Source organism: Columba livia, chromosome 1 (assembly GCF_036013475.1).
Source record: "Columba livia isolate bColLiv1 breed racing homer chromosome 1, bColLiv1.pat.W.v2, whole genome shotgun sequence".
NCBI classification, from domain to species: domain Eukaryota; kingdom Metazoa; phylum Chordata; class Aves; order Columbiformes; family Columbidae; genus Columba; species Columba livia.
This window is the reverse complement of record NC_088602.1, coordinates 43,338,074-43,351,713: the sequence shown is the minus strand read 5'-3', so window position 1 is coordinate 43,351,713 and position 13,640 is coordinate 43,338,074. Positions and strand designations below refer to the sequence as shown.

At 35.5% G+C, this 13,640-nt stretch overlaps 1 protein-coding gene across 8 annotated transcripts in view; it reads left to right on the top strand.

The window, feature by feature from the left end:
• DACH1 (dachshund family transcription factor 1) overlaps positions 1-13,640 on the top strand; it is a 365,083-nt gene that overhangs the window by 253,669 nt on the left and 97,774 nt on the right. For 4 of the 8 annotated variants that reach the window (XM_065055411.1, XM_065055430.1, XM_065055373.1 and 1 more), the window contains 2 exons: positions 4,226-4,361; positions 6,599-6,733. In XM_065055411.1, the coding sequence (XP_064911483.1) occupies positions 4,226-4,361; positions 6,599-6,733 (271 nt within the window). Of the gene's footprint in view, positions 1-4,225; positions 4,362-6,595; positions 6,734-13,640 lie in introns of all 8 variants that reach the window. The other 4 variants (XM_065055365.1, XM_065055384.1, XM_065055401.1 and 1 more) reach the window with 1 other exon arrangement.

Below are 13,640 nucleotides of genomic sequence, written 5' to 3'. Positions count from 1 at the left end.
CAGAAAGAAAAGAGGCAAAAAAAGAAATTAATATTGAATAACTACCTTTGTGGCCTGGTAAGAAGAAAAAAATACATATGATACAGGGAATAAGAAGTATTTATGGTCTTGTGGATACCATTACTGATATATTAAGATAAATCTTAAAAGGTAGTTACTTAAAAGGAGCTTTTGGAATGAGATCTTACAGTATGGTCTTTGCATCTATGCAAAGAGCTGTTTGAAAACTATAGAGAAATGTTGATAAGTACGTCAAGACACTTCTGTTTTACTCGGAGAAATTGAGATAGTATTATGTTGTGAGTGATATGTGGTATTCTGGAACAAAATCAGAATGGTTTCTAATTCTAGAGAGAACTTCAATCTCATAAGTTAAAATCTCTGACAGTTAAAATACTTTATCTGTTTTTACAAAATAATAAGAAATGCCCAGTGTCACAGAAATGATTCTGTTATTTATGAAGTGGGCTCAGTATTGAGGGCATGTAACTTCTAATATCAGAGGAGTAAGAGTCCAGGAAAACACATTGTATCTCCCTAAAGTGAAAGTTTCACATATTGTAGGAGCATTTTTGAAGGAGTTATATGTCAGATTCTTAAATGCTTAGAATTCTTGATTTGGTTCAGATTGTAAAAAGCACCAAGATAAGCAGTTCTCCAAATTTGACCTTTAAAAGTGTGTTGACCATTGCTTAGTTCTGATGCCTAATTGAGACTCTTGCCAATTTTGAAAAATTGATCACCCCTGTATTAAATTGCTACATATGCCCTAAATTGTTCACAGTACTTTTTACTTGTACCTGTAGAAACAAATAGAAAAGCAAAAAATGGAGAAAAAAAGATGCTTAATGAGGGTTGTGTTTTACAAACAATACATAATTCTGTATGTCTTGTTTTCTAGTAAATATTGTCAATAGAGTTTTGGGAGATATTCAGCTTACCAGCTAGTAAGAACAAGGATAATATTTTTTGCCTTCCTGCTGCCACTTTGAAAGGGAGCAGATCTTTTGTAGACCCCTCTGTCAACCTGGTGTGGAGATCTCAAAACCCTCCAGTGGCTCACATGCCTCAAATGTGAGCAGCTAAACGGCGCCATAGGCATCTGGTTTTGGGGGAGGCTCCGTTGACTTTATTGTCTATATCTTGATTAGCTGAAATGGGAGACACCTCCAATGTGGGCCCCTTCATGTGGCATCCTAGATGCAGGCGTCTGAAGTTTGATCTCCAGCTCATGTGTCAAAACTGCATTTAGACACATTCAGATGCATTGATTTCAAACTGAACCCTACACAGTTTCCTTCTCGCACTTAGTTTTTGCACAGTCACTCAGATTTCATTTATTCATTTATTTGCTGGGAAACAATGAGTCTAATTACAGCACAAGCCAACACTATGTCCTCTAGAGATACATTTAATTAAGTGGAATTGCATTTGTCCTGGGAGTGGACAATGTTTAGAAAAATACTGGACAGTGGACAGTATTCTAGGTTATTTCTATTGTCAGGATTATAACACAGTAAATTCTGTTTCAGTGCTATGTCATGTAGACTCACTTATACGAAAATGGCATTTTGCAGGAGCTACAAAGTAGCTCTGAGGTGTTTACTGAACGCATTTTTTCACATTTCCTGTTTGGAAAAAATTTACAGTGAACACTAAATGTAAAGTTTAATATTTTACCACAGACAAAATCCATCTTTTCTACACAAAATCTCTAGTAAGAAAGTCAGCCTATATAGATATTCCAGCACCATTAGTTTATGACTTTGTAGAACTACAGAATATATCAATTCATTATTAGTAGCCTTTCCATTTATTATTGCAGCTAGTTTTGATAAAGACAAAAAATTGCTATAGACTGTGTTATTGATTGTGGAATTATGAAACAAGGATATAAAAATGAATTAGGCTATTAAATTAATTTATTTTCCATTTCTGCATAGTTCAATCCCATGTTTTGTCGGGGTTAAAGGGTAATATACGAATGTATTGATAAAGCCAGTATACATAGTTTTCTCATAGAGTTTGTCTACTATGTCATATTATATGTGAATAAAACTCATTATCTGTTTTGTTTGTGCAGTAATTATATTTTGTTGTCCTGTGAATTCCTTTTTCTCTCTCCATCTTATAATACGTGCTGTAAAAGCGCACATAAATAAATAGGATAAACAAATTAAGCTGTTTAAATAAATTAATTTACTCTGCAGCTCTGTATTCAAATCTTATGTGCTCACTGGATTTCATTTTAATGAAACCCTTCTAAGAACAATACATTGTATACCAAACAGTGAAATTATATATTAAATGAATGATTAAATATAGCGTGTTCCAATTTATACCAAATCTGTGCACTGTGCATGCTTAAATCCTCCTAAATCTAAAGAAATAATTCTTCCACATTCTGAAAACATCTGCATTATAATCCTCCTCTTGAATACCCGGTTCATGGACGTATAAACACAATCAAAGTCATAATAAGCCTAGAGCTATGATGTAGTTAAACTATCCTCATCAATGTTTTTGACTTAAAAGCCCAGGACTATTAAAGTGGAATCCACTTAAATGTCTTGAAACACTACTCTAAAAGGTCTTCTCCTGCTCTGTCAGTAGTCTTGCTGAATCCATTTGCAACCAGAATCTCAGGTTTAGCAAATATTTATTATAAAGCTTACTTAGAACAAATATATTGATTGCTATAGATGGTCATGTTGCTAAGTTTTGTAGGCATGCATTCAATGAAATAAATGTTCATCCAGCTACTGTGCATGAAAAACAATGATTGCTGCAAAAGCAGTTTGTGGTGTGAAGAACGTGATGGAAACCTTTCAGGCATTTGCAGCAGCAAGACTTCATATATACTATTAAACACGTACTAATTGTATTATTTCATTATGAAAGCTTTTAGTGAGTTGAATGTATACAGTTGTTTGTTGTTTTTGCTTTGGGTTTTTTTTGTTTCATTAGAAGTCAAGATTTCAATTATCAAAAGGAAAAAATAATTAAAAAAACCCCACAACAACAAAAAAACCCTAGTTTAACGTTTTCACTCACTGCAATAGATTTCCCTTATAAGAATTATCTACTTCTATCACAATTCAACCAAACCAACCTAACTCACACATATTTTAGCAATGACATAGACCTTGGGAGCTATTAGCAGTAAAGAGAAAGCTGCAGGGAAAGATAGAATTTTCTAGAAAGGACTATTCTGCACTCAGCTCCCGTTGTTTCTTGTTTCTGTCAAAGTTCTGTTTAAATAGCAGTTGTATGTATCTGCTACATATTGACAGCTCTCATGCAGTAGAAGTGCAGTTCGATCATCACAGTCCCTCATGCTCTAATTTTCAAAATCAAGGAACATCGTGAAGCTCATCGTAACTCCTCCTGGCTACAATGCCAGGCTTTTCCCATTTTGAAGTAGTGAGGTGGCCAGTGATACGGCCACACTTTTCCAAAAAATGTGGTTTGTTCCAGGTTTGTGCTCCATGGTATAAACAGATGTTGGGACTATCAGCCACATTGCTGGTATAGAATCACAGCATGTCATGGCTTGGAAGGGACCTCAGAAGACCATCTAGTCCAATACCCCCACCGGTGCAGGAACACCTAGATGAGGCTACACAGGAATGTGTCCAGGTGGGATTTGAATGTCTCCGGAGTAGGAGACTCTACAAGGAGTAGGGAGATTTTATTTTCTTTATGATCCAGACAAGTTCTGCATGATCTCATTGCTCAAGAAGCCCCTTTGAAATAAAGGTGTGGAGTAAAATTCAGCATACGCTAAAACAACAGTATTTGTTTATTTACAAAAGTACATTGTTCCTCATCCCATAAGGCTAAGATCTATAAGCTAGTAAACAAAATGTGTATTTCCAATTCAACAGCATGCTGACAGAAATAAGAGAAAAAAACAAACAAACGAACAAAAACCTCAAAAGCAAACCAAAAACCTTATTTTTAGAAGTGTTCCAGAAGGTAGTTTAAAAGCCTGACAGTAAGAGCAGTGCTCACATTGCGTGCTAACACATAAGGCGTAGCATCCTGAAATTGCTGAGTTTCCTTTGAGAATCCTCTGCAAATCCTGGACACCTCAGCAGAGGAGAGAAGAGATGGTCGTTCAGGAGGGAGATTCAGCTGAGGAAACTGGTGTTTGGAAACCACACAGGTTTGATTTAACATTGCCTTTTTTTTTTCCCCCAATTATTTTTTTCGTGGGGTCTAGGAACGTGTTCCAGACAGCCCTTCTCCTGCTCCTTCTCTTGAAGAGGGCCGAAGACCTGGCAGCCATCCATCCTCTCACCGAAGCAGCAGCGTGTCCAGCTCTCCTGCACGGACCGAGAGCTCTTCAGACAGAATCCGTAGGTCACATTCTTCTCCTTGTCACCACTTTAAATTTGATTAGGTGCAGCTGGTTTTTCTAATCAAAATGCCCTCGTCTTAAATAGATCTCGTATGTATCATGTTCAGAAGTTCAGCTGCAATAACCATCTCCCAACATTATGTTCCCCAGTTTACAATATCGTAATATCTGATGCTACATTAACGGGTACTGATATAAACTGCCATCATGTCATATTAAACATAAAGATATGAGCTATGAAATACAGAATTGCAGCCGGGAAGCAATTTGCTAGATTAGTTTTAGAACTGAACATATAGTGTAAACATTTTTTAAAGAAATTGAGTTTTATTTAATCTGGTTACTCTGGTTTGATTTCTAAATTGAATCTGACTCATAAGCTACATTTTACATGGTAGAATTGCTTGGAGATGAGAAGGAATTAGGATGAATCAATTAAAAATATGTATACTTCATAATTTTTTCAAATATGAAAAATTGTAATGGTGAGAAATATGATACAGAGTATTATAACCTCATAGCTCACAAGGGGCGGAGTGAAATTAAACTGTGAGTAATACAGTTTTTATCAAGGCTCCACGTACAGGATGTAAATTACAAGGCAAAGACCCTGGACTCTCTGATATTCCAGTGCAATAGCCTGGAAATTAAGATTTTAAACACATATTGTATTATGGATATTTACTTGTCCATTCCTTTATCATTGCTCCGTTGCAGCTTTGTTGTGCTTTTAAGGCACCTTTCCACAGTGGAATTTGTCAGTAGGTGAAACTGGAGGATTTGGCATGCAGATAGAAGGCCATGAAATAGTCGTATGACATACGTAGTCGTGTTGATTAGATGCAGCACATGTGTCATTTGGAATCATCATAGAATCACAGAATCGTAGAGTGGACTGATTTCCTTTCAGGCTCTCTGCAGACTCAGTAAGCTGACTCTTCATTTACCTTCAGATGAAAGATCTTTCATTACTATGTGATGAAAAATGACTTACCAAAGAAAATAAATGAGGCTTGACCATGACAAGCTGAAAATTCTGTTTTCTTATCATTTGGATGATTCAAAGTGCAGATTAAACTGGCATCCCGTATACTGTCACCTATCTTTTTCCCCAGATTTTTATGAGTTCATAAGTAAAGTTCTGGGAAAAAAACCTCACAACCCTAGATATTTTTACAACCATTTAAGACCTTTTCCATTTTTCTCTAAATTAATTTAAAAAAAAAAAAAAGTAAATTAAATTGAGAGATACTGAGTGTTTTTCTAAAGAATGATACTTTTTTTTAAGAAATGGTACTACCTTCAGCTTACATTACTTACCTGCAGAGAGGAGTGGGACCTTTGCACATCGTTGCTTCCAATGTGAACATAAAAGAGTCCCTTACATACTGGATCACTTCAGTAACTTATTTATTTATAAAAGAACTCTTTTCTCTCCTGTCTGATTTGTTAACATCACATCTGGTTCTTAATACATCTGCTTTTCGACTACTACAGAAATACGGATTGCATATGAAAAAAATAAATACTAAAAATGGCATAAGCCTCTTGAAAATATAGTTTTTGAGGAGAAAAACATAGGGGTATAAACGACCTTAGGTGTCTAAAAATGGCATAAGCCTCTTGAAAATATGGTTTTTTGAGGAGAAAAACATAGGGGTATAAACGACCTTATGTGGCTTTCTGAGGTGTGTTTGAGCCTCATGAAGGTCTGTTGGAGAACTGTTGGAAAGAGCTTTTCAAGCCCTCTGATGAGCAAATAAGCAATTCTGTTGTTGCACAGTGGGTTTTGAAAAACAGTATTTATGACCTGGAAGGCCACAATAATTTAAGGAAGCGAGGGACTGCATATTGGGAATGCGAATATACAAGAATTTTTGTACAACTAACTAAAAAAAAATAAATAAATTAGTAAATATCTCACATAGAACCTTCTATGCTTTTCTGCTTTGCTTCATTTTGCATTTCAGTTCTTGTTAAATAAACGAGAAAATGTTTGCAAATAACTAACTTTGTCCCAAGATACTGAAGTCTTCTTTTTAAAATGAATTGTTTTAAACCAGAAGTAACGGGAAGAAACTCTCCCGCTGTGTGGATACTGATAGCACTAATTAAGTAACTTTGTGATTGTTAGAATTCTTGTATAATTAAGAGGAAGACTATATAAAATAAGTACAAAAGTGTATTGTTAATATGACGGCTGATAATTTTCCTTCCTGCGCTTCTGTCTAGCAGCTGTCCATCAGAACGGGCTATCTATGAACCAAATGCTGATGGGTTTGTCACCTAATGTCCTGCCTGGACCTAAGGAGGGTGATCTGGCTGGTCATGACGTGGGACATGAGACAAAAAGAATACACATTGAGAAAGGTAATATGAATATTATGATTCTTCTGTTTCAGTGTAAAACAAGTATTGGCTCAACAGCTTAATAATAACATAATTGTCTCTTTTTTTTTTTTAATTGGAATTTCTGTTGTTGTTTCAGAGATTAAATTATAACAGGGAGATAGCTTTCTTCATTCTTTTACTTCAAGGTCCTTGAGATTAGTGACCAATATTTGTATGAGGGAGGCATTTCACAAATATTACAAAGAAGGATGAGTGAAAACCAGCTTTACTTTACTATTGTGTCTCTGACCCTTCTACAACACTGTTTAGGTATTAAGTTTCTGTCTCCATCCAGTTGACTTTAATGACCTACTTCCCAAAGGGACTGAGCACCGTGAAAATTAGTCCATGTGTGCAAAAAGGAAAAAGACTAATACCAAACCATTAAATTAGGGAATTGCATAAAATGAGGCTGGTACACATTATATAATGGGATTTAAATTTAATTGAGTATATGACCAAAATGTTTGATCTAGGTGAATAGTCCACATGCACTTATGCTGATTATGACACCATTTCATCTCTGTTGGTATTCAAAGTTAAGTTCCTGTTCAGGGTTGTTACAGGGGATTTTGGAGGGGTGGTGGCGGACTTTTAAATGGTGCATTTCATTTTATGTTTACTTAATATATGTGAATTTTAAGTATTATAGACTAGAAACATTTTGATTAAAGAGAGGTTAGAAATATGATATATCCTTTGAAAAAATATTCTTTGGGCTTACCAGAAAAATCAGTTACCTGAGCACAATGAGAGAAAAAGTAAAAGGTATAATAGCCAGACATTGAAACAGAGCTGGAGAAACTGCTGCAGTAATGAAAATTTCAGAGTAAGACATTTTGTGCCATTTTTTAATAGCAATAAGATGATACCCTCTCTGTCTTGTATTTGAACACTGAGATATGAAAAAGAATTAAAATCTGGACAATTCTATTCTGGACAGGTGGCATTTTTAATAGGATTACCAGAAAAATTAATGGAAACAACATTTCTTTTATATAAACCATTTAGTTTGGTTCATTGCACACACAACCTGTTTTAGCTTAAACTGTGCCCTCGCTCAGCCCCTGCAAATTGTATCCCTGCTGTGAAGTATGATGTGATCAAATAGGTTTGTTTTGAATTTCCATAAATGATTTTATTTCAGCCTTTGAAGTTACTAATTTAAGTGTAATCAGACTGGTAAATCCTGGTAAACCCATATTAAGAATTGCTACTATTTTTGCATGTCATTCAGTTTTTTTAAAGACTTTGTTTATAATGGTACCCCAAATGTACTTTCCAGTCTGTTACCAGTTCATGTTTTTTGCAAGCTCTGTTCTCAGTAAAAATGCTGAGAATTCTAATTTTTCCTCAGTCCTTGTTTAGGTCAAACCTTCTAGTTTTTGTTCCTTTTCCCCTTCTGTTCCAGCCTACTGAATTAATGGTAAATATTCATGGGCTATCTAGATTGATAGGGTATACTAAATTAAAAATTGTTTTCTGTCATGACTACATTTATCATGTCTCTCATACCAATCTTGTAACTTTAATACTAATCTAATCTGTATTAAAACAAGTGATTTAGCTTACAGGTATTTGTGGAGATAGTAATTATCTACTTCTGTCACTGTGAGCTTGCAATCAGATTTCCAAACTGTTGCTTACCACTGCAAATCAGTCAGAATGCAATAACATTTAAAAATGCAAACAAACATACGTAGGTGGTGGTGTCCTTAGTGTCGAAACCCCATCACCTTCACCATCTGATTCAAGTAAAAAAGAGAGGAAAATAGAAGGTCTGAATAAGCATCATGAAGCATGTAAACATTATTGTATTTTCTTCTATGCCACTTTCGTTGGCAGAAATCCGTCAGCTGCAACTAAAATGGCTTTTGATTGAACCTGGGAGAATCTGGGAAATCTGGTATGGTAAAGAAGGCCCTGCTTTTTCTCTTCTTATCCTCTCTTCCATTGAAAAAACAAAACCCAAGAATCTCTGAAGTGATGTGATGTCAGGCAAAAATTATTTGCAGTCAACAGAGAGTTTAAAGGGGGAAAGTTGTATCAGAGACAACTGATCAACATACCAGATTTTGAAAAGACTTAGCACACGTGAGAGAGGTAAATCGTTTGTCTAACCTGATCTATGAGTTGGATAGAGGAGAGAAAATATCACTTTTAATTTATAAAGAGAAAACAAAGGACCTAATTTAACCAGTCCACACCAGATATGTAATATATTTAGAAACAGTTCCTTGCTACTTGCAAACTGAATACCACTTTTAAGGTATTCAGTCTTTTGAAGATTGTATGCATTTCTATTCAAAATTCAGCCAGAATTATTATTGGTGGCAAAAAATGAGTTTGTTTTACTGAGGTGGTTTAAACTACCAGTAAATCTCTTGTTCGGTTCAGGGGGTTTTTGTTTGTTTTTCGTTTTGTTGTGGGTTTTATTTTATTATTTTTGAATTTTATTTTTTATTTATTTACCCTTAGACCGTGTTCAAAATCTGTTCCCAGGTTCTGGTGTGCCCGACTGTGAGTGACTACAGCTTTCTTTGGAGTCAGGTTGTCATTATCCCACCAAGAATTAAATTAGGTCCTATGGATCTGATTTGCTGCCTATTAAAACTGGAAAGATTCATTGGGCTCTGGGCAAATATTTGTTGTAGGAAAACAGGAAGAGTTTCTGTTCTCAAAGTCCATGTTTAAACCATGGATGTTGAGGACATTTTCTAGCTGCTGGCTCCATATGTGCAACTTGGCCACGCCATAGCTTAATGTTGGAGAAAGACCCAATGTACACACCTGAAGTTCCACCCGCTCCCTGGGTTCCATGAGAAGGAAACTTAGATTTGCTAAGGGTTATGTGGCCCAGCCAGGTTCCTAGTCTGGTCTAGGGGGGACTGCAGGAGATGCTGCAGAGCACTTCTGCCCCACAGCTCATACATGACTCAAGATGTCATTATCTGTATAACCAGATAAATCAGTTACCCTAGATTTCCAGAATTTTTTCCTTATTAGAGAGTAGCAGATTTCCCAAACTTTCTAAAAGCAGACTGTAGAACCACAAATGATCCCAGGAGGAAGGAGGTAAGCTCAGGTACACAGTGTTAGTTCAAGTACTTGACAGCCATCTTCAAAACCAAGTATCTAATTTTGTAACCAGTAATTATGGACAACTTGATTATGCACATTTGGTTTTATTAGATCAGATTTCACAAGAAGGACCTCTGTGAAGTATTAGATTCATATTAGAAAAGATCTGTTCAGTTTTTTATGTTGAAATTAAGGCTCTGAGTTTTTCAGGTAAAGTTTCTATGACTGAAAGAGTTTGCTCTAGATTGTACCTCAATTTTGGTGAGGTATATTTTATCACTTATCCTGCTGAGCTGTTATCTGAGGTCCTGCAGATCTCCTAGTCTGAAGTTTTCAGAACTAACTGTATTTTTTATGTTTTCTATGGGGCTGAATACTTATTCAGCTCTTCAGTGATGTTGCCTGTTAAATCTGAAAATAGCATAGGAAGGAGAACCTAACAGAACCTAAGGAGTAGGCTGATCCTCTTCTTGCTCATTGACCTGAAGAATTCAAAATAATCATTGGCCTTGGGGATGTGGATCCTAATTCCTTGTAGGCAGAGGAGAATTGAACTTGTGACACATTTCCTGAGCAGTATCCCTAGTCACTGTACTTAGTATAAAAGAGGGAAGTATATTTTACCATCGTTGTTCTGCCCTTTATGACCCAGACTGTGTTCAAATGGGGTCTGCAAGGTAGAATTTATAGCTCAGTCCTGTGGTCAAAGTTTCTCTGTTTACTGACTCCAAATAGCTGCGTATGATTTCTTGTTGACTTTAGGCAGACTGTAGTTCTACTTGTTAACTCCATTAGATCCCAGTTTGCAGTATCTGGTTTGGGTAATGTTAGGTGATGTTGGAGGCAGTGGCTGCTCTTAACTGGTACCTACCTAGCAATACATACCTTGTACACTGTATAGGAATGTAAAACCCAGCTCACTTCAGCCCAAGATTCTCTTCTGGGGGACAAACACCTAAAAGTTAGTTGCTTTAACACCAAATTTAGATGCCTAAGTGTTTTATTGGATCTGGCCCTAGGGCATCAGATTAGAATTGTCTGTCTGCATCAATTTATATTTTTTTAGATTGACACCAACAGCAAATGAAGCCTGAATGTCATGCTTACATTTTAAATTGAATATGTTATTTGAGGTGTTATGGGAAGGACACTCTCTTGTTGAAAATGTGCATGCTGTTTTCTGTAACAAAACATAAAATATTCACCACGTTCACAAAAGAAGCTAAACTATTTCTTTCAGAAAAGCTTTTAAACTATGATATTTATGGAAATTTCTTAAGTAATTTTCAGGTAATCAACAATAACTGCTTCTTGACTACTATGATAGCAGCAATTAAGGTATAACTGTATCAAATCCACATATTAAAAAGTCCCAGTCTTTCTCTCTCTCTCTCTTTTTATTTTATGTCCCCCTGTAGAGATCTGAGCAATCTTAGACCTCTGCCTAATATCTTATAAAACAGAATATTAAAATTCCAAAATATCCTTAGTGCAAAATGGAAAATAATATAGATATTTTAAAGTTATAATATAGAATTGTACTTTCCTGTTAGCAGTCATGCATCAAAAAGGGAACTGATGATAAATATGTCATCCGATATAGTTGGCTATTCATTCCGCATTATCAGCAGTAAATTCTGCACATAGTGTAAATATATATCAAGTATGCTTATTCACTTTAATAAATATAGAAACACATATGAGTATGTTTTTATAAATACAAAAGACTCAAAGGAAGTTTTAGTAGCAACAAAGATGCTCTTCTACCTGAGCTGTCCTCTAGCAAAGTCAGCAAAAAAATGATCCGGAACTTTACTTAAATTCTGGTTTTGGTCTGTGTTTTGATTTTAGGGAGTTCTCTGAGAAAGCCCTTTTTTAAAGAGAGTTGTTACCAGTTGACATACAGAGGAATTTTCATTCACAGTTCCGCTGTCCGACTGCTTGTGTGGATATACCTTATCTGTTCATTTTCATTTGTGTATACATAGACACATACACAGACATTGATACAATATGTTTATTTTACTGAATATTGCATTTTAATGTAACAAGAAGAATATAAACACACCTTGATGGGTATCTATATGCAAATATATTTTCAGCTAATACATTTCAGGTCTACCTTCTCACTTCACTTCTTAAATGTTACCTATTAAATATGTTGTTTTGTAATTCCTTAAGATACTGAGTTTAGGCTATGTATTTATACAACATATAGCACATTGTGAAAGTGATCTTGATTTGAGCTTTAAATACTCCTCAGACCCTAAACAGATAGTAATCAAATTTGTAACCTATGACTAGATGATCCACTAAATGAAAGGTTTGAGAAACCTGGTATCACCAAAGTAACCTTTAGACACTGGTTGTTGATGTGTCTTTTCACTCAGCCCAAGAGGCTCAACTATGTTACACTAAAAGCTGTTACAGTTAATGGACTACAGAGGTGAAAAATGGAACTGCAAGTTTTTTCTTAATGCATCACTATTTACTAAGAAGCTAGAAAATATCTATTTTTCTTGTACAGAAAATTTTCATATCATTGAATAGGAAATGAATAGTATGTGTATGCAAGACAGAGTACAAAGGTAGTCCAACCTCTGAAAGTTTTTTTTAGTAAAATATTGCATCAGAATATTTCTAGAGACTCTAACTAAGCCGTCCTCCAAACAGGCAGTTCTGCAGATTTGTTTGCTACTCAGAACCTTTATTCTGCTAGAGCAGTAGTAGTAGTTTTGATGCAGTTTGTGAGAGTTTTTTTGTACAGTTTTCACTTGACTGATACACTCGCATCGGTTCCAAAACATCCCAGGTGAACTGGGCTCATTACAGCCCAATTGCACGTATGCAGACTGGCTATTCTGTATTGACAGTGCCTCAAATGCACCTTGGACGTATCTGACTTTCTGAATAGGCTCAAATGAGTTACATGTGCACAAAAGATGTGATGGTCTAAATCTATTGAAACACAACTCTGCACGTACAATTCCTCTGTGCTTTGTGCCCCAAACAGTTCCCTAAAGGTACTTTTTTCTTGTTCTTCTCTTTTTTGTCTTTCTTTTGAATGGTCATTACATGTCCTTCGTGTAATAGACCTTAGAATGCTCTGTATAGTCTTTGATGGTCTTTATTACATATAGAGGGGAGGGAAGCTAAAACCCCCTTTGAAATCGTTTGTGTGCTCATTTTCTTTTTTTTAATGAATTGTTAAACAGAAGATGTAATGGTAATTGGTAAGATGTTAATATGGACTTTTTATCATGCTACCACATTGCAGTTTTAAAATCATTAGTTCCCTTTGTGTTTGCTGCTAGGAAAGATATATTGTAGGAAATGAAGTTAATGAAGTTATGGGTGTTCACACTAGGAGGGGATATGTCCGATAGCACCAAGATGACCAGAAAAATGTGGTTCTGTTTCTCTAAAGTAGTTATTTTTAGTTTTCCATTTTGCTAGGCATTTGTGGAAGGAAAAAAATACATGGTGTGTCTAGCTGCTCTAGAATTGAATTCTGAAGACATTAAGAAACACACAATTGTTTTGTGAATTTAAAGAGAATATAGAGTCATACATATTCTTGCTGAAAACACACATAAGTGACAGCCCTGGCTTTACTGGAAGAAAACATTTATCTTCTAGACTTTATTTATACCACTTTATACTTATGGTTACTGTTACAGAAAACAGAGCTTACAGCAGAATTTTAAGACTGTCTTCCACTTGGGACTACTTGAAGAAAGTATTTCAAACGTGCTAATAACGTGTTGTGCAATTAGTTTTAAGTTTTATCTAAGTTGTTCAAATG